Source organism: Schistocerca cancellata, chromosome 3 (genome assembly GCF_023864275.1).
Source record: "Schistocerca cancellata isolate TAMUIC-IGC-003103 chromosome 3, iqSchCanc2.1, whole genome shotgun sequence".
NCBI classification, from domain to species: domain Eukaryota; kingdom Metazoa; phylum Arthropoda; class Insecta; order Orthoptera; family Acrididae; genus Schistocerca; species Schistocerca cancellata.
The window spans coordinates 229,217,835-229,240,240 of NC_064628.1; the positions used below are offsets into that span (position 1 = coordinate 229,217,835).

General features: G+C 43.1%; 1 protein-coding gene across 1 annotated transcript in view; it reads left to right on the plus strand.

Annotated features, from left to right (window-relative positions):
* LOC126176686 (high affinity cationic amino acid transporter 1-like) overlaps positions 1-22,406 on the plus strand; it is a 181,902-nt gene that overhangs the window by 115,159 nt on the left and 44,337 nt on the right. Inside the window, exons 11-12 of the mRNA XM_049923848.1 lie at positions 13,432-13,628; positions 13,723-13,889. Of these exons, the coding sequence (XP_049779805.1) occupies positions 13,432-13,628; positions 13,723-13,889 (364 nt within the window). The remainder of the gene's footprint in view (positions 1-13,431; positions 13,629-13,722; positions 13,890-22,406) is intronic.

Sequence of the window (22,406 nt, forward strand, 5' to 3'; positions counted from 1 at the left end):
ATTTCTACAATTATTAATTGTTGTTTAAATGATACTTGTTTCTTTTATTGCACTAAATGAAGTCTGCAACATTTTATTATTCATGACACAAAATCATATACTTTTGAGAGGGTATTTTAAAAGTACATGTAAATCGGTGTTAGAGAACTGAATTTTGCATTCTGGAAAATTATACTACTTCTGTAGCAAGTGAATTTCCACATAAAATTAACTTTCAGCATTTAAATTTGTACTTAAAAATTCCACTCAATAGATACAAAAAGGAAGTCTGCAAAATTGACATTCAGTACTGGGATCTACATTTTTATCATCGCCACTCAGAACACTTTAAATATTTAATTGGAGAAACAGACAGATCCCCATCACAATTGTCCTGAAGTTCTTCCTCTGAATCATGCTCTTGTTTGGTAGCAGGACTGTGATCACTGGATATTGTAAAACCATTATCTTTTTTGTATATTTCATGACCTATATTACTGACACCTTCCTTCATCCACCAAATAAAAATTTCATCAAACTGACACATTCTTGTTAACACATTTTGTACTGCACCACACCAAAGAAAACAGGTACATACTTCATGAGGCATGGTCTCGGAGACCCTAACACCTAGCAATAACCTGTGTCAGCAAGAACAAAGAAGGCGATAATGGAACTGACAAAAAAACATCATAGGTTTGGCACTTCAAGGAGGGTACAAACAATATAGAAGCATTCTGTCACAAATGACCTGGGAGATTGAGTTCATAATTTTCTCATGGTCTCAGAGAGCATTCCTCATAAGTTAAGGGTTAATAAACACAATAAGGTGTGACTGCAGGCATCACAAGATAGTATGAACTGCTTCTGATAATCCAAGAAAGAAAGGTCATGACTAGAGTTAAATAGGTCTCTTAATCGCACACAGGTGTAAGGAGTCTTGTTACTTACACAAACCTCCTGTAATAATCAGAAAAATCTAGTAAGACTAGGAAAGCTCCAATGGCAGGTACAACCTGGTGTCTGTTTGCACACCATTCTGGCGGATAATGTGTCACAAATTGTGAACATCATTCAGTATGAAATGACACTTTTCCAAAATGTCAGTTGTGCTGTAAACAGTCAGCTACAAATGTGCTTTAAATGTACCATGTGGTCTTCGATGACCTTAGAAATTACTATGTCATGTGAGTACACCTTACACTGTTTCTGTTTCAGACCACATAATATTCCATCTTATAGGTGTTTGAATGTCACATGCTTCAACCTGAGTGGCCTCCAGAAGTACTGGTAATGATGGTGGAAGCACAAGTGCAGCCTTATATCTCCTCTGTTAGTATCTCCAAATGATGGTACACACTTTGCAAATTCACATAAAATAATGACATGCTCCAGGCTACTCAGAGTTTCTGTGATGTTTGGCATTAGGACTGCATCCATGACTGTACAGTTATTTAAATACCAACAGTCATAACAATATCTAAAGGCTTTAATCCCATCTGAGCTATTTTTCAGTACAATTACTACTTGTGCTCTCCCCCCCCCCCCCCCCCCTCTCTCCCCAACTGGTACTCTCTTCTGTTATCCCAAACTGTCAAACTGTTGATTTATCAGTGGATGGAGATAATATGGAATCCATTATGGTTTCCTGTAAACAGATGGTTCATTTACAGTGTGGTAATACTTGCTGTGTTATCAGTGTAGCTGGCAATGATCTGGAAGGGTTGAAAAACTCTGCATATTACACTGACAGCTTTTCCTTTTCCTCCTTGTTCCTTGCAAATATGACACTTTGCCCCACACTGAGGCTAAATTGGTACACTGTCTTGACTTAGGGCATTTTATATTGAAATCACAATCTAACTCTTCTTCCTTCAACACTTCCAGATTGGCTCTCAGTGGACTTCTTCATAGCCCCACCTTCATTGATTCAAAATTAGCCATGTTGATGGGCACTACCTTCTCAACTTCCGGTACTTATGATAAACTATGACACACAAAACGCAGTGCCCTGTCCAGTTCCTTGTTTTCTGCCAAGGGTCAACCACAGACAATGTATTAACTGGCAAATATGCTCCTATATCTACCCAGACTAGTCTCCCTGTGCCTTTTGGTATTTTACCCTGCAAGTCAAGTCTAGGTAACTGTGCATGCAGTTCAGGTGACTTCCCTTATTGTAAGCATGTACCTTGTGGCATTTCAGTTAATACAGCAATAAAACTAAAACAGAATGATGTCTCATCCAGCTCTGCTATGCACCATCCCAGATCAACTTATGCGAGATGCTTACTTGGGAAATCCAGTCTAAATATGACATTGTAGTTATTGTCCCCTCAAGAGAAACCTTCCACACCAGTCTTGGAAGTCTTCTACTCAGTAGTTCATCCATGGAAAACTAAGTGAAAGAGCACTACATCCATCAATGCTACTTACTAAGTATAGCCTGGTTTGCTATGGATACCTGTGATCCAGTATCCAGTAAAAATGTACACACCCTTCCTCCTAGATAGCCAGTCAAACACTAGTCTGCCAGTGATTCAGTACTTGGGTATTCTGTGATCAAATAACACCAGGGTGGGAGCTCTAACCTATGACTGTCTTCCCTGTACCTGTGGAAAAATTTGCTGACATACCCATTCTGGGTGTCCAGTTCACTTTCACTTCCCACACGGTGATTTTCTACAATTTTACTGAATGAGACCAGGTTGACCACATTGATAGCACATGATCCCTTCATTAAAGATTACCTTCTTTTCCCGTGGTAGGATCGTGGCATCTATCTCTGCTAAGGAAATCCCAGTCACTATAGCTTCATTTCAGGTCTTTGGAAATTCTATCTTTATGAGAAATTTCACCTGCCAACCCCACACCTCCTCTCCGCCTCTTTAAGAATAGCCTTGTTGGTAGTGTTGTCATCTATTAGTTCATAAGTATTAATATTCAGCTTCCTAGTCTGGTCATCAAAACTTTCCACAGCTTCCACTTGTCACTGAGGTGTACTATTAAATTTCTCATTTACAACCCAGAGATAATGTTCCTCCTTTACAATTCCAACTGTCCAAGATGGAAATAAATAACCACAGAGGCCCATACAAAAGTTTAAAGTTGGCATTTACTTGTCCTCCTTCAGAAAACCACTGCTGAACTGCTGCTGCCACTGTTGCTCTTCAATGATATGGACATCAGACCACCATTGCAGTCTTCACCAGTACTAGTTGGAGTGCGGGGGTTCTCTGGTGGAAGTAGGTAGGCAAGATATGCCACAAGCAGCATGTTACAGTGGTGGGTGTTGAGTGAATTTATGGCTGGGAGGACTTCAGTTCAACCCTCATTCCATCAATGCTGTGACTGAACCCTGAGGCAGGTGGTCTGGTCAGGATGACAGTTGACTGGCAGTGGCCTCAAGACCGAAGCCCACCCTACTGCAGATACTATCTCGATGACTCACTGATTTGATACCTAGCCTGATCAGATGTCCAGTATTTATATACATTAGAGTGGGTGTGAGTGACCACCATAGATGATATGTATGCTGTACATCAAAGCACCCTTGGTTATAACCTCATTGGTCATCAACTGGGCAGGTGTGCTATGGCTCCTATGTGGGCAGCATGTTGCAGCAAATGGCATGCTTTCAGAAATGAGTTCCTGACTTTGTCTTGGGCTGTTACATGCCGGAATACTGTTGAAATGAAACTTTGATTCCTAGAGCAGCTCTTATCCTTAAAAAAAAGTAAATTGGTTGTAGCAATAAACCATAGACAAAATAAATAACAAGTAACTGATTGTGTTTCCCAAACAGAACATTACTGTCAAAGTCTGCACCACTGTAACTTTACTATCACAAAAAGTAATGTTATTCAATACTATCAGTTAGGTGATAACTAGAACATAAATTTGTAAAACTTTAATTCTCTGAAGGCCACACAAAAACTTCACAAGACTCCAAATTCAGTGGCCTTCAACTATCAAAAACCCAATAATATAGAAATTAAGAGTAACTCATGGAAAATGATTCTGTTGCTGCCCTTTAAAAGTAGTTCTCTATGTGTATTTGTTTCACTCCTATTTTAAAAAGACATTTTCATAAGTACTAATACGAGAGAGGGAAAGTTGCTACTCACCATATAGCGGAGGTGCTGAGTCACGATAGGCACAATAAAAAGATACACAGAATCATAGCTTTTTTGGCTATTAAAGCCTTTGTCAGCAGTAGACACACACACACACACACACACACACACACACACACACACACACACACACAAGTGCAACTTGCACACACGTCTGCAGTCTCAGAGAGCTGAAACTACACTACACCTACATCTACATCTACATCTACATTTATACTCCGCAAGCCACCCAACGGTGTGTGGCGGAGGGCACTTTACGTGCCACAGTCATTATCTCCCTTTTCTGTTCCAGTCGCGGCTGTCTGAAAGCCTCCGTGCATGCTCGAATCTCTCTAATTTTACATTCGTGATCTCCTCAGGAGGTATAAGTAGGGGGAAGCAATATATTTGATACCTCATCCAGAAACGAACCCTCTCGAAACCTGGCGAGCAAGCTACACCACGATGCAGAGCGCCTCTCTTGCAGAGTCTGCCACTTGAGTTTGCTAAACATCTCTGTAACGCTATCACGGTTACCAAATAACCCTGTGACGAAACGCGCCGCTCTTCTTTGGATCTTCTCTATCTCCTCCGTCAACCCAATCTGGTACAGACCCCACACTCATGAGCAATACTCAAGTATAGGTTGAACGAGTGCTTTGTAAGCCACCTCCTTTGTTGATGGACTACATTTTCTAAGGACTCTCCAAATGAATCTCAACCTGGTACCCGCCTTACCAACAATTAATTTTATATGATCATTATATGATCACTGCGAGCAGCAGCACCAGTGAATGATGGGAGTTGTGACTGGGTGGGGGTAAGGAGGAGGCTGGGGCAGGGAGGGGGAGGGATAGTCTGGTGGGAGTGGCAGACAGTGCAGTGTTGCAGTTTAGATGGAGGGCAGGAGAGAAGATCCGGAGGGGGGACGGGGTAAGTTGTAACAAGGAGAGAAATAAAAATAAAAAGAAATTAAAAGACTGGGTGTGGTGATGAAATGACTGCTGTGTAGTGCTGGAATGGGAACAGGGAGGGGTCTGGATGGGTGAGGACAGTGACTAACGAAAGTTGAGACCAGGAGGGTTACGGGAACGCAGGATGTATTGCAGGGAAAGTTCCCACCTGCGCAATTCAGAAAAGCTCGTGTTGGTGGGAAGGATCCATATGGCACAGGTTGTGAAGCAGTCATTGAGATGTGGGGTATCATGTTTGGCAGCGTGTTCAGCTACAGTTTGATCCACTTGTTTTTTTCCACAGTTTGTCGGTGACCGTTCATGTGGACAGACAGCCTGTTGGTTGTCATGCCAACACAGAATGCAGCACAGTGGTTACAGCTTAGCTTGTAAATCACATGACTGGTTTCACAGGTAGCCCTGCCTTTGATGGGATAGGTGATGTTAGTGACTTGACTGGAGTAGGTGGTGGTAGGAGGATGTTTGGGACAGATCTTGCATCTAGGTCTATTACAGGGGTACGAGCCATGAGGTAAGGGATTGGGAGCAGGGGTCGTGTAAGGATGGACGAGTATATTGTGTAGGTTCAGTGGATGGCGGAATACCACGGTAGGAGGGGTGGGAAGGATAGTGGGTAGGACATTTCTTATTTCAGGGCACAATGAGAGGTAATCAAAACCCTGATGGAGAATGTAATTCAGTTGCTCCAGTCCCAGACGGTACTGAGTTATGAGGGGCCGGACTGTGGGACTTTGGAAAATGGTGGGTGACTGAAAGATAGGGAACAAGAGATTTGTTTTTGTACAAGGATGGGAGGATAATTATGGTCAGTGAAGGCTTCAGTGAGACCCTCGGTATATTTAGAGGACTGCTTGTCACTGCAGATGTGACGACCATGGGTGGCTAGGCTGTGCGGAAGGGACTTCTTGGTATGGAATGGGTGGCAGCTGTCATAGTGGAGGTATTGCTGGTGGTTAGTAGTTTTGATATGGATGGACGTTCTGCTGCAACCATCTCTAAGGTGGAGGTCAACATCTAGATAGGTGGCTTGTTGGGTTGAGTAGGACCAGGTGAAGCAAATGGGGGAGAAGTTGTTGAGGTTCTGGAAGAATGTGAATAACGTGTCCTCACCTTCAATCTAGATAGCAAAGATGTCATCAATGAATCTGAACCATGTGAGGGGTTTTGGATTCTGGGTTTTTAGGAAGGATTCCTCTAGATGGCCCATGAATAGGTTAGCACAGGATGGTGCCATGCAGGTGCCCATAGCCGTACCATGGATTTGCTTGTAGGTAATGCCTTCAAAGGAGAAGTAATTGTGGGTGACTATATAGTTGGTTATGGCGACTAGGAAGGAGGTTGTTGGTTTGGAATCCATAGGGCATCTGGAAAGGTAGTGTTTGATAGCAGTAAGGCCATTGGCGTTATAAATGTTAGTGTACAGGGAGGTGGCATCAATAGTGATGAGCAGGGCACCGTGTGGTAGAGGGAAAGGAACTGTGGAGAGTCAGTTGAGGAAATGGTTGGTATCTTTTATATAGTTGGATAGGTTGCGGGTAACAGGTTGAAGGTGTTGGTCTGAGAGCAGAGATTCTCTCAGTGGGGGCACAGTAACCGGACACAATGGTGTGTCCTGGGTGTTTGGGTTTATGGACTTTAGGAAGCATGTAGAAGGTGGGAGTGCGGCGAGTGGTAGGGGTAAGTAGAGAGATGGACTCTGGGGAGAGGTTCTGGGATGGGCCTAAGGATTGAGTTGTGACTGGAGATCCTGCTGGATTGCTGGAATGGCATCACTGTGGCATGGTTTGTAGGTGGAAGTATCTGACAGCTGACGGAGTCCTTCTGCCATGTAATCCTTGCGGTTCATAACAACGGTAGTGGAGACTGCATCTGCAGGTAGCATTATAAGATTGGGATCAGTTTTTGAATGGTGGACTGCAGTTGTTTCTGCAGATGTAAGGTTAGTATGCATGTTGAGGGATTTGTAGAATGATGGCGTGGCAAGATTTGAGGATAAGAATTTCTGGAAAGTTAACAGAGGGTGGTTTGGAGGCAGTGGGGAGGATCATGGCTGGTTGGAGGAGTGAACTGAGTTAAGCATGGTTCAATATTGGTGTTTGGTTGATTGGTCGGGTTGGTGGTGAAAAAGCATTTCCACTGTAGCGACCGGGAGAAGGTCTTTAACTAGTACTGCATGGTTGAATTTGTGAGTGGGGCAAAAGGTGAGGCCTTTGGAAAGGACTGACATTTCTGTGGGACTAAGGCTTCTGGAGGAAGGGTTCATGACTGTGTTTTGGGTCTGTTTAGGTGTTGAGTTCTGTGTGATGGTGGGAGGGAGTTTTGGAGGGTGTGGTAAGTGTAGTAGGTCTGCGAGATAGGGTTTGTCAGCTATGAGGGGGCGTGGGGGAGGTTTGGAGGTTGTTGTAGAAGTGGTAGACAGTGGTACTCCGAGGCGGGAGTAGGAAGTGAGCAGGATGGAGAGCTTTTTAAGGTGGCGTTGTGCATGTTGCTGAAGTTCCTGCAGGGCAAGAGTTTCAATGTGTGTTATGGGTTCCAGGAATTTTGGATTACACAGCAGGAGAATTTTGCGGATGGAGAGAAGGTACTGCAAGGAGGATTGGGCTTGGTTGATATGGTTTTGCAGTACTATGTTGGTGAGGGATAAGGATTGGTGGAATCTGAACAGGTGGACGTCATTTTGGAAGGAGGGGCGGCAACCAGAGATGGGTAATTTGATGGTAAGGTCATTAGGGGGGATTTCATGAGCCAAGCAACAATGCAGGAACAGTATGTGGGACTGGGATCTGGCTAGGGATAAGGAAATTTTTCTGTATTGATGCAGATGGAAGGAGCAAGGACCCATGGTGCTGCAAAAATGCGAAAAAATACATAAGAAAGTAGAATTATGTACGAAAAATTACGCAAAAATACACTCAAATACGTGGGAAAATACTAAAAGGTGAAATGGATGCACAGGGGGGAAAAAAGATATGAAATCTGAGGAAGACGACGATAGTAGAATGCAAAAACTCACTAAAATTGGCAAGAAATCACAAAGGTCAAAGTAGAGAATAACTAATCATTAATAAATATATGTATATTACTGTGGGTAGCAGGTTTGAGGGCGGATGAGCATAGAGAAGGGGGACGGTAGATGTGACTGGATGACGTGGATTTAATGGGTGCGAACAGGGATAGACCAGAGAAAGTGTGGAGGGGGTGGGGAGGGGTTCGTAGTTAGATATGTAGGATCGTGTGGCACCGGAAAAGTGTGGGAGATAAAATGCAAAAACATGGAAACTGACACAGGGAGCATTATCAGTTTGAAGGTATAGGCTTCATTATATCGGCGGGAGTAATGTGGGACATAAGATCCTGCACCAACAATCAGCATGATCTTGAGGCCATCTGTTGCACGCGGCTGGGTCGGTTGATACAGTGTGGCACATAAGTAGAGCATGCAGTGCAGTTTGTAAGGCAACAAGAGAAACACAGGAAAGAAAAGGAAGAAGGATGGGCATTGAGTATAACGATGCAAGAGAAAGTAGTTACAAAGGAAAACAGCACAGGGTTAGAATCGAAGAAAAGCCGTCAGGCAAAAATCAAACAATGGAAAATCCAGGATAGAATGTAACAATTCAAGAGAAGGAAAGTTGCTACTCACCATATAGTGGAGGTGCTGAGTCATGATAGTCACAATAAAAAGATTCACACATTCATAGTTTTCGGCTATTAAAGCCTTTGTCAACAGTAGACACATATACACACACGCACACACACACTCATGCAAGTGCAACTTGCACACATGTCTGCAGTCTCAGAGAGCTGAAACTACACAGCAAGCAGCAGCACCAGTGCATGATGGGAGTGGCGACTGGGTGTGGGTAAGAAGGAGGCTGGGCACAAGTTAAAGACGTTCTTTCCTTCTCCCGGTCCCTACAGTGGAAACACTTTTTCGCCACCAACCCGACCAATCAGACTCAACCAAAGACCAATATTGGACCTTGAATAACTCAGTTCACTCTTCCATCCAACCATGATCCACCCCCACTGCCTCCAAACCACGCCCTGTTAACTTTCCAGAATTTCTTATCCTCGAACCTTGCCTCACCATCATTCCACAAATCCCTCAACATGCATACTAACCTTACATCCGCAGAAAGAACTGCAGTCCACCATCCAAAAACTGATCCCAGTCTTATAATGCTACCTGCAGACAAAGGCTCCACCACTGTTGTTTTGAACCACAAGGATTACATGGCAGAAGGACTCCGTCAGCTGTCAGATACTTCCACCTACAAACCATGCCACAGTGATGCCATTCCAGCAATCCAGCAGGATCTCCTGTCACAACTCAATCCTTAGGCCCATCCCAGAACCTCTCCCCAGAGTCCATCTCTCTACTTACCCCTACCACTCGCCGCACTCCCACCTTCTACATGCTTCCTAAAGTCCATAAACCCAAACATCCAGGACACACCATTGTGTCCGGTTACTGTGCCCCCACTGAGAGAATCTCTGCTCTTATAGACCAACACCTTCAACCTGTTACCCGCAACCTATCCAACTATATAAAAGATACCAACCATTTCCTCAACTGACTCCCCACAGTTCCTTTCCCTCTACCACACGGTGCCCTGCTCATCACTATTGATGCCACCTCCCTGTACACTAACATTTATAACGCCAATGGCCTTACTGCTATCAAACACTACCTTTCCAGATGCCCTATGGATTCCAAACCAACAACCTCCTTCCTAGTCACCATGACCAACTATATAGTCACCCACAATTACTTCTCCTTTGAAGGCATTACCTACAAACAAATCCGTGGTACGGCTATGGGCCCCTGCATATCACCATCCTGTGCTAACCTATTCATGGGCCATCTAGAAGAATCCTTCCTAAAAACCCAGAATCCAAAACCCCTCACATGGTTCAGATTCATTGATGACATCTTTGCTATCTAGACTGAAGGTGAGGACACGTTATTCACATTCTTCCAGAACCTCAACAACTTCTCCCCCATATGCTTCACCTGGTCCTACTCAACCCAACAAGCCACCTATCTAGATGTTGACCTCCACCTTATAGATGGTTGCAGCAGTACCTCCAACCATATCAAAACTACTAACCACCAGCAATACTTCCACTTCGACAGCTGCCACCCGTTCCATACCAAGAATTCCCTTCCGCACAGACTAGCCACCCATGGTCGTCGCATCTGCAGTGACAAGCAGTCCTTCTCCAAATATACCGAGGGTCTCACTGAAGCCTTCACTGACCATAATTATCCTCCCATCCTTGTACAAAAACAAATCTCTCGTGCCTTATCTTTCCAATCTCCCACCATCTCCCAAAGTCCCACAGTCCGGCTCCTCATAATTCAGTACTGTCCAGGACTGGAGCAACTGAATTACATTCCCCACCAGGGTTTTGATTACCTCTCATTGTGCCCTGAAATGAGAAATGTCCTACCCACTATCCATCCCACCCCTCCTACCGTGGTATTCCGCCATCCACTGAACCTACACAATATACTCGTCCATCCTTACACAACCCCTTGCTCCCAATCCCTTACCTCATGGCTCGTACCCCTGTAATAGACCTAGATGCAAGACCTGTCCCAAACATCCTCCCACCACCACCTACTCCAGTCGAGTCACTAACATCACCTATCCCATCAAAGGCAGGGCTACCTGTGAAACCAGTCGTGTGACTTACAAGTTAAGCTGTAACCACTGTGCTGCATTCTATGTAGGCATGACAACCAACAAGCTGTCTGTCTACATGAACGGTCACCGACAAACTGTGGCCAAAAACGAAGTGGACCACCCTGTAGCTGAACACGCTGCCAAACATGATACCCCACATCTCAATGACTGCTTCACAGCCTGTGCCATATGGATCCTTCGCACCAACACCAGCTTTTCTGAATTGTGCAGCTGGGAACTTTCCCTGCAATACATCCTGCGTTCCCGTAACCCTCCTGGCCTCATTAGTCACTGTCCTCACCCATCCAGCCCCCTCCTTGTTCCCATTCCAGCACTACACAGCCGTCATTTCACCACCACACCCAGTGGCGCATCATGGCTTTTCCATTGTTTGGTTTGTCATATGTGTCAAATAATAATAATAATAATAATAATAATAATAATTACATATTCAATAACCACAGCGACTGCATAGAAGCAATGGAAAAAACAGATGCCTATAAATATCTAGGATACAGACAAAAAATAGGAATAGATAATACAAATATTAAAGAAGAACTAAAAGAAAAATATAGACAAAGACTAACAAAAATACTGAAAACAGAATTGACAGCAAGAAACAAGACAAAAGCTATAAATACTTATGCTATACCAATATTGACCTACTCATTTGGAGTAGTGAAATGGAGTAACACAGACCTAGAAGCACTCAATACACTTACACGTTCAGAATGCCACAAATATAGAATACATCACATACATTCAGCAACAGAAAGATTCACATTAAGCAGAAAGGAAGGAGGCAGGGGATTCATCGACATAAAAAACCTACATTATGGACAGGTAGACAATTTAAGAAAATTCTTTCTAGAATGAGCAGAAACTAGCAAAATACACAAAGCAATCACGCATATAAATACATCGGCTACACCACTGCAATTTCATAACCACTTCTACAACCCTCTAGATCACATAACATCAATAGATATGAAGAAAGTAAATTGGAAAAAGAAAACACTACATGGCAAGCACCCGTATCATCTAACACAGCCACACATCGATCAAGACGCATCCAACACATGGCTAAGAAAAGGCAATATATACAGTGAGACGGAAGGATTCATAATCAAAATATCCACGGGTGTGCTGCCGGTCTATTGTATCTAACGGGCACAATATTTTGGCGATCATGATGCAATAAAGGATCAAACAATAAACACCAGATATTACAGCAAGCATATTATTAAAGATCCCATTACCACAACAGATAAATGCAGACTTTGCAAACAACAAATAGAAACAGTAGATCATATCACAAGCGGATGTACAATACTAGCAAATACAGAATACCCCAGAAGACATGACAATGTAGCAAAAATAATACACCAACAGCTTGCCTTACAACATAAACTTATAAAACAACATGTTCCCACATACAAGTATGCACCACAAAATGTACTGGAGAATGATGAATACAAATTATACTGGAACAGAACCATTATAACAGATAAAACAACACCACATAACAAACCTGACATCATACTCACCAATAAAAATAAGAAATTAACACAACTAATCGAAATATCCATACCCAATACAACAAATATACAGAAGAAAACAGGAGAAAAAATTGAAAAATACATCCAACTGGCTGAGGAAGTCAAGGACATGTGGCATCAGGATAAAGTTGACATTATACCAATTATACTATCAACAACAGGAGTCATACCACACAATATCCACCAGTACATAATTGCAATACAGCTACATCCAAACTTACATATACAACTACAGAAATCCGTAATTATTGATACACGTTCAATCACCCGAAAGTTCCTAAATGCAATATAACATATACCGTCCAGTTAAAAGGAAGTCGTGCTTGATCGAGGTCCACGTCACTTTCCATTTTTAACCAGACCTAAGGTCTGAGAAAGGAAAGAAGATAATAATAATAATAATAATAATGATAAGAGTTAAATTACGGAAAATTATTCTGTTTATGATATACAAAACATACTTCTCTATTACTTTTATTTCACACTCATTTTAAACAGAAATTTCCATTACAACTGTTCCATGGCAGTGTGTTCCAATAAAATCATGTAATCAAATTCGTGTCACACAAACTAAACAATAGTATTGACAGAAGATAATACAAACAAAAGTTGAGGAAATGTGCAAGCTTTTTGAGCCAGTAGCTCCTCCTTCTTACCTGTCTGGTAAGTCTCCTTTGACACAGAGTTGTGATTGGATTTTCCATAACTCTCCTCATTGCCTAAACCTTACCAGTCCTTTTACTTAATTTCTCTTCCTTCCCCTTCAACCCTTCTGCTAGGAGAAAGAGCCATTGGCTCCAATAGCATGCACATTTCCTTAACTGTTGTGTTTTCTTCTGCACTACTTGGTGAGTAGATTTTTTTATCTATCCAATTATATTTTCAAAAAATGATTATTTTTGTTTAAATGTATTAAAAATTGCAGAGCTTAAATAGCAGTTTGTATTACCTAATATATGTAGCAGGAGTTTCTTGTCAGATACAAAGCAGTTTTCAGAAGTAATTGTAATTCATAATAATATGGCAACAACATTAAGGTATTGTGTAATGACTATGTAGACATGTGATTCATTAAATTTAAGAATTTCTTATTTTTCTTATTTTATGTTCTAAGGTATACAGGAGAAACTGGAGAGCATCTAAAAATGGTAGAGGATGCTGGTGGGAAACAAAATGCAGATTCAGATGAAGAAACCAGAAATAAACAATCGAATATTGTAGCTACTGGAAAACAAATACTTAACATTGACAAATTACAAAGACCTACAAAACTGTCAACAAAAATTGTTGCATACGAAATTGTGTTATATTGTAAGATACATATTTATTTAATCAAGTTGTTTACTAAGATTACAAATATGACACAAGTATTCCTGAAAATGTTATCATTTTCTTTCTCTTTCAGTCATCCTATGCATCCTGACTTCACAACTTGTAATACAAGCAGGCTCTTCTATTGAAGCAGCTGACCCATTGGCAATATCAGGTCTTGTTATTGTTTTGCTGTGTATTGTCTGTATGCTGATTTCCATTGGACGACAACCTGTGTCGGAGAAGAAATTAAATTTTAAGGTACTTAAAAAAATTAATGAAATGGTAAACACCGTTAAAGGAACTCACTTTTAAAGACTGTGGGAGAAAAAAGTGGTTGAGAACTCTAGTTATGCAAGAAAAGATACAATGTTGTATAATGAAAAGGAATTTGGTACCTACTAGATGTGTCAGCAACTCAAGTCAAATTTGGAGTACTAATGGAAAGTAATGGTATAAAACATAAATGAGTACATGCAGTCCTCCACATAATAGTGTGTAAAATATGAGACTGAGATGTACTAAATCTCATGACATACAAAGTAAATGTAATCAAAGGCATTTTGTACAGTACTAATCAAGCAAAAAGTTTATGCAGCTTTTCTTCATAGCAATAAATAAATAAATAATTTACAATGAAATGAATACCCCTAGCTGCATACAGGCGTTGATGTAAATCGACGGGGACAGTTGAAAATGTGTGCCCAACTGGGACTCGAACCCGGGATCTCCTGCTTACATGGCAGACACTCTATCCATCTGAGCCATTTTATATAAGGCTCCCTGGCCATTTGATGATCTTCCCATCTTCTTCTGTGTGGATGCACAAACAGTGCCCGAACTCTTATGGGAATTGGCAAAAAGCCACGAGTAATGAGTATAATGGGCAGGGGCACTGTGAATATAGTGTGGGACAATACATCGGGAATGTGGGTCTCATGGGAGGCATGCCAGAGATAAGTCCCTGCAGTCACACTATACTCTGTGTCCTCGGTGGCTCAGATGGATAAGCGTCTGCCATGTAAGCAGGTCCGTGTTAGAGTCCCGGCCAGGGCACACATTTGCAACTGTCCCCTTTCACTTATATCAATGCCTGTATGCAGCTAGGGGTATTCATTTCTTTGTAATTTAATTCTAATGAGCTGCATGGTCACCAATGGTATCTGTTCTTTCGGACATGTCCGAAAGGACAGGTACCATCTTCATATATATATATATAAATAAATAAATTTCTGAGTGATTCATTGATTTTTTACTGACACATTAATAAGTAATAGCAGAAAAACTAAGATATAAAATTCCATCCCTTTTACTCTCGAAACGATGCAGGCTATTAATGATACAAAATCATGAGTTACGTGGAGTGACTGACAAAAATGTACAAGTTACGGAATTTGTTTGACAACACTGTGAAAGTACATACTCTAATTTACTTTTACATATAGTTTCCAGCCATACTGAGACACACGTCATAGTGTTTGATAAACTCTGATATTCTGCAGTCAGACAACTCTACCACCTGTGACTGAAGCCAACCAACAATGCTGACTTTGTACAGAAGGGTTTGTGGCAAAAAAAAACTATAAAGCTCATGACATCCATCATGAACACTGTGAAGTTTATGGCATAAATGTTATGAGTGAAGTTGCTGTATGACTGTGGTGCTTTATGTTAAAAAATGGTCAAATCAGTGTCCTCGATGAAGAGGAAACTGGTTGATCGACTAACATGATTGCAGATCTGATTTGTTTGGCCAACAAAAGGATAGAGAGAAATGCAGATTCTCCATCTTGGACTTTTTTATTCATTTTCCATAGATTAGTCATACTCTTCTGCACAAAACCTGCTGGTGACAGAATTCAATGCTTGCTTAATTTCGGAGATTGTCAAACGCTTTGACATATGTGTCAGTGTTGCTGGGAACTATGTGGCAAAATAACTTAGAGTGTGCACTTTCACAGTATTGTAAAACAAATTTTGTAATGTCATTTACATTTTTTAAAATAAATAGAGGTTACTTTATGAATTGCCTTCATATGATACCAACTTACCTGTAATGTATCTGAGAGTTAAAATATTTACATTTTCATGTGCTTTTAGGGTTAAAATGAATAGCCTCCAGTTTCTGATATCAGTGTTATTTCAACATTTCTTATTTACTTAATTTCAGTTACTGCCTATATATACATGTTCCATCTCAATTATTAGGTTTTTTCCCCTATGTGTAGATGTAGTGGGCTATTTTTTTGCATGCTCTTATTTTGAATTAAATCAGTGTGTGGTGACATAAATGATATGGCCACACGTTAGAGTTAGCCTCCAGGCACTCCTCTCAGCCAGGACAAAGTTTGTTCCTGATACTGGTCAACAGGCCGATTCCTCCCCCCAGGGGGTCCACAACTCTTTTGTGGATATGTGCGTAGCGAGCACGGGACCCCGAGCTAATGTGGCCCCCCTTCCTTTCCAGGCCGCATACCTTCCTTTTCCGCATTCTTCTCCATCCCCCATCTTTGCCCCCCCCCCCCCCCCCCCTCACCTCCGCCTCTTTCCCTCTCTTTCTCCCCCTCTGGGAGTATGTTTTGTGCCGACATCCGGAGACGGACGCTCGAAAATGTCACACATTCTTCACTTTCTCTGCTTGCAAGTCTTTGTCCTTCCTTTGTCCTTCTCTTTTCCTTGCCTCTTCTCTTACCCTTTCTCCGCTGCGGCGTTTGAGACCTCTCTTCTTTCCTTTCCCTTTCTTTGGTTTTCCCTTTCTCTTTATTCCTCCCTGTGCATGTCTGAAGGCTGACCCATGCATTTCTATACGTAGCCAGTGACGGGGTAACGCGTAATTCCCCGCCCTGGGTAGACAGGTAGGACACGTACGTACCCCCTGGTAACGGCCAGGCCCATGGAGGGGTGATTACCCGAGCTGATACCTTCCGAAAGTGCCGATTGGTCCCTCCATACATTTGTCGGGAGGTGTGACCTGAGGTGTGAACAATACCCTAAGGCGGGAGTGCCCTCAGAGACGGCCCCCACAAGGAAGGAGCGTGCCATCGGAGACGCCGGTAATCATGGGGGATACTTTCGCAATGGTTTCCTCATCTTCTACTAAGTCAGCTCACAAGCGTAAGTTCAATGAGTCTCAGCCACAGACAGTACTTCCATTGTTGCCACAGTTCCTTGTTGTTTCTCGGTCTGACGAAGGTCACGACTTCTCCATGGTCAACCCTTTCATTATTCAGAAAGGTGTCGACGCAATTGCACGTCCTGTAAAGTCTTGTTCCAGATTACGAAATGGCACCTGGTTGTTAGAAACAGTCAGTGACCTCCAGGCCCAAAAATTGCTGCGTACTTCACTGCTACACACCTTCCCTGTCCGGGTGGAAGTGCACCCCACTTTAAATTCCTCACGTGGGGTTGTTTATACACGCTCCCTCGACGGATTGTCCAATGAGGAAATTCAACACTACCTGTCTGACCAGGGTGTAACGGCTGTTCATAGAGTCATGAAAAGGGTTGACACGAGCATCGTTCCAACCCATACTGTCTTCTTGACATTTGACAGAGTTCAACTCCCATCGAACATCAAAGCTGGCTATGAGATAAATTCTGTCCACCCTTACATTCCAAACCCTACATGTTGCTATCAGTGTCAGCGGTTCAATCATACCAGCCAGTCCTGTTCCAATCCGGCCAAATGTGTTACGTGTGGCAAGGATGCCCATGAGGGTGCTTGTCCACCTCCATCCCCTCGTTGTATCAACTGTATGGGTCACCATGCTGCTTCCTCTAGGTATTCCCCATTTTTAAAGACGAAAAGCTCATTCAGGAAATCAGAGTGAAGGAAAAGGTGTCGACCTTTGCTGCTAAAAAATTGTTCGCCAGTCGAAAGCCCACTGTGCCTCAGACAGGTAAATACACCACTGTCCTTGCCTCTCCTCGGCCAACAAAGGAGGCGGCCACGCAGACTTGTGATATCACCTTTAGTGGCACAGTCGTCAGATCGGCCAGCGCAAAGATCGCCCGTTCAACCTCCCCACTTTTGCCTGCTCACTCTAAGGCTCACCCTTCATCGGGTTCTGCTAAATCTCGAGCCCAAAAGTCAGACACCCGGACTTCCAAAAAGGAGCCTACACGTGACAGTTTTTTACGTACCCCAAATTCACAACCATCAGTGCCTCCTTCATCTAAACATCCTGTTTCCAAGAAGGCTAATAAGAAACCCAGTTCCTCTCCTTCTCCGTCATGGCATGTCTCATCTACAGCACAACCTGGTGGTAGCCACCCTCGGCCGTCTTCTGTGTCGCCGAGGCGCACTGCTGGCGGCCGATCAACTGGCTGATCGCTGGTGGCAGGAGCTGCTCCTGAACAACCTATGGCTCAGGATCTTCTGCCTTCGGCTGACTGTCGTTCCACGCTGTCAGTCGTAAGCTCTGAGCTGTCGTTGAGTTGAGGGCAACCTTGGTCACATTCTTCCATTTTCTGTCTATCCTATGTTCATTATCCATTGGAATATATGCGACATTCGAGCCAATCAGGATGAATTGTCGCTCCTCTTACGATCCTACTCGCCAGTCGTCTGTCTTCCGGAAAAAAAGCTGCGTCCCCACGACTGCTTTGTTTTCCCCCATTTTCAGTCAGTCCGATTTGATCTCCCCTCTGTTGAAGGCACTCCAGCACATGGAGGACTCATGACTCTTCTCCATGATACTCTCCATTATCACCCAATCCCCTTAAACACTTCCTTCCAAGCTGTCACTGTCCGTCTTTCCATTACTGGATACACGTTCTCTCTTTGTACTGTATATATTCCATCGTCCACACCAATGGCACGAGCTGATCTCCTTCATCTTCTTGGTCAGCTTCCACCCCCCTATTTGCTGGTTGGGGACTTCAATGCCCACCACCCGCTTTGGGGATCTCCGCATCCTTGTCCGCGTGGCTCACTATTGCTAGACGTCTTCCACCAAGCGGATCTTGTTTGCCTCAACATTTTTGTCTGCCTCCATGACAAATTTCTCTCATTTGGACCTTTCGTTCGGTACTGTTCCGCTAGCTCGGCACTTCAAATGGTTCACCCTTGCTGATACACACTCGAGTGACCACTTTCCATGTGTCCTTTGATTGCAGCCACACCTGCCATATATGCGCCCGCGACACTGGAAGTTTGCCCAAGCCAATTGGACACTTTTTTCGTCTCTAGCGACATTCGATGAGCGTCACTTTCCTAGCGTTGACAATGAGGTCACTCATATTACAGACGTTATTCTTTCAGCTGCGGAATGTTCAATACCTCGCACCTCTGAATTGCCCCGGCACCCCCCAGTTCCTTGGTGGAACGAGGCATGCCGTGACACAATACGTGAGTGGCAGTGTGCTCTTCGCGTTTTCAGACACCACCCTACATTTGCCAACTGTATCCTCTATAAGCAGTTCCATGCGCGATGCCGTCGCATCATCCGCGATAGCAAGAAGGCGAGCTGGGACTTCTTTACTAGCTCATTTAACACCTTCACTCCCTCCTTGGAAGTTTGGAGTCAGATTTAACGGTTATCTGGTGCGCCTAGTTTCTCCCCGGTCTCTGGGCTCACTGTCACGCCAGATACATTAGTGGACCCCGTCGCAATTTCTAACTCATTGGGTCAACACTTTGCTGAGATTTCGAGCTCTTCAAATTACCCGCCAGCGTTTCTCCCGAAGAAACGTGCAGCGGAAATGCGACCTCTTGCCTTCTCGTCTCAAAATCGTGAAAGCTACAACACTGTTTTCTCCATGTGGGAACTCCAACTTGCACTCTTTTCTTCTCACTCTTCTGCCCCAGGACCAGATGGTAACCACATCCAAATGTTGCTGCATTTACCATACCATAGCCTGCATTACCTCCTTCGCCTTTATAATCGAATTTGGACCGACAGTACTTTTCCCAGACGATGGCGGGAAGCTATCGTTGTTCCTGTTCCAAAACCTGGAAAGGACAAACATCTCCCCTCTAGCTATCGCCTCATTTCTCTCATGAGTAGTGTATGTAAGGTTTTGGAGCATATGGTGAATTGCTGTTTAGCTTGGTGGCTGGAGTCCCGCAGTCTTTTAACACCAGCCCAATGCGGTTTCCGAAAGCATCGTTCTGCAGTTGACCACCTTGTTGCCCTCTCAGGGTGTATACAGGGACAAGGAAAAAAAATTCCCGGATTATTCCCGGATTTCTCCCGGATATATCATTTACAAAATATGCTTTTTCCCGGGCGACCTACTGTCACTTAGCACAGAAAAAGTTCCCTCGGAACTGTAAAACTTATCAATCCTTTGAACGGTTAACGTTTTATGTAATCGCGTAGAACTTCCCGGAAAAAAAAGAAAAGCCGGAGCACAGAAGTTTTGGAAAGACCTTTGATTTGCAGCAACATATACGCTGCATATTTTCGTATTACGAAAGTATAAATTCGAATTGCACCAAACACAGCTTGTTAGTTTCCGGAGCGTTGCAACCGAGGTTGTGATGTCCTTTAGTAAGCGAGTCATATCTCAAGCCACGAGATCTCGCCAGCCGATGACAGCAGCTATTCAGAGCATAGGGCACGTGTTATAGTCAGCCACTAGCAAGATTACTGGTTACATAGCGCGAACACACAAGAGGAAAAGTTAACGGTTTACATTAATGTACACAGTACCGTATATCTACAAGAAAAGCTAAGCTTTCACGTGTAATATTGGTCATTTTTTGGTGTGATATACTTTAAGATACATCACACAAATGTGCCAGTAAATTTAAAATTGTGACATAAATGCCTCGGCTCGAAATTCTTGAAGTGGCTGGTCCTCAAACTGTTCAGTTTCGAACGCTCTGTGATTTAGATATCCATCCCACTTTCACACACGTAACATAATTCATCTTGCGTAAAAAGAAATTTACTTTGAAAGTAACGCTTCTCTAACCACCGTTCGCAATACTGTTAGTTATAGGTTCGATTTACCAGTTGCCAGAGAGCGCCAAAATCGAATTATTGTGCGTGTGCAACTGCAGTGGTGTAGGAAGCCCGCATGTTCGTGTGTATAAAGCACTAAGAGAGCTTACACTACACCATAAAAGAAACAGGGCATCAGAGGATACTCCAAAAGGCATCAAAATTTCGTGAATCATACTAAAATGCATAATTCGGCTTGAAGTGCACATTGGTTTTTTCCAGATTCACAATGAAGTAGGTCCCATCTGATATTAAGCTTTTCAGTGTGGTTTTTGGGATGTAAATTTTCTTGGAGTACCAGTACTCTACGATCTCATGTTTGGTTCTTTATTATGGCATAATGCCATACATGGCAGAAGATGATAACGTGCACTTGAAATTCACCGAACAGTTGGAAGTACCCAAAATTGTTAAATGAAACACTTCGTTTCAAATAAAATGATCGCCTCAGCGGAATTTCTTTAGCAAACTTGCAAAAATAACTTCATTCTTCTGCAAGGCGATTAATGCTCGACTGCTACTAACTTGGAGAGAAAATAAAATCAGAAACTGAAATTAATAATATATTGTTGCCCTCTGTAATTATGTGAATGCATTTTAATTCACTTGATAGCTCCCGGCCACAGAAATCCGTTTTGTTTTCATTTGACGTGGGAGCTGTACACGAAGAGAAGCAGCGAAATCACTTAACGTAAACACGGGTCACGTGGAGACTAACCCCCTCCCCACTACAACTCAGACAACTCTGTGCAAGCGCGAATCTGGCAGCTAGGGCGTGCGCGAGAAAAATTTTCCTCGTTTGCATCTGGCTGCTTGCTGCTACTACCGATGCAGTTAACAGCCAAACTTCAAGAAGCGGGAAGCGAGAGAAGGTACTGCTTATACGCGAGTCAAATGCGCATGCGCAACAAACCGCTGACAACTGGTCAAACGAACCTAATGTGAACAGTTGTGACGTCATGCTCATAGCAAGCAGTTTATTGTTACGAAGAATTACAGTCTGCGCCCTACGGCCTTTAACATATTTTTGCTATCTGTAGACGCTTGTGCGTGCACGGTGTTTTGTTGTCGTAAAATGCACATTTCCTTTGCCACTACAGTTTTATTTTTTTCCCTCTCGTTTATATTTTATTGCAGCAGTATCATTCTCCAGTAGCAGGATACAATAACATTCTTTGCTAGAGGATCAATTCTGCAGTCAAAACTACAAAAATGTAACTGAAAGCTAAAACAATGAAAAATTCCCGGAATGCCGAAAAATTCCCGGGTTTTTCCCGGTTTTCTCCAGGATGAAAAAATTCCCGGGTTTTTCCCGGAATTCCCGGTTGTCCCGGGTCGTATACACCCTGCCTCTCCACTTATGTCATGAACAATTTTCTCCAGAAACGCCAAACAGTAGCAATATTGTTTGATCTGGAGAGAGCATACGATACCTGTTGGAGGACAGTCATTTTCTGCGCACTGTTCTCTTGGGGCTTTCGAGGTCAGCTGCCCCTTTTTCTTCGCGAATTTATGGCAGAGCGCACATTTAGATTGTGGGTGAACACTACTCTCTCCCATACTTTCTCCCAAGAAAACAGTGTACCCCAGGGTTCTGTGCTAAGTGTTGTACTGTTTGCCATTGCCATAAATCCCATTATGGATTGTCTCCTTCCTGATGTCTCGGGCTCCCTCTTTGTGGACGATTTTGCGATCTACTACAGCTCTCAATGGACCTGCCTTCTTGAACGACATCTTCAAGGATGTCTCGATCACCTCCACTCATGGAGCATCGAAAACGGCTTCCGCTTTTCTCCCAGTAAGACTGTTTTTGTTAATTTTTGGCGTC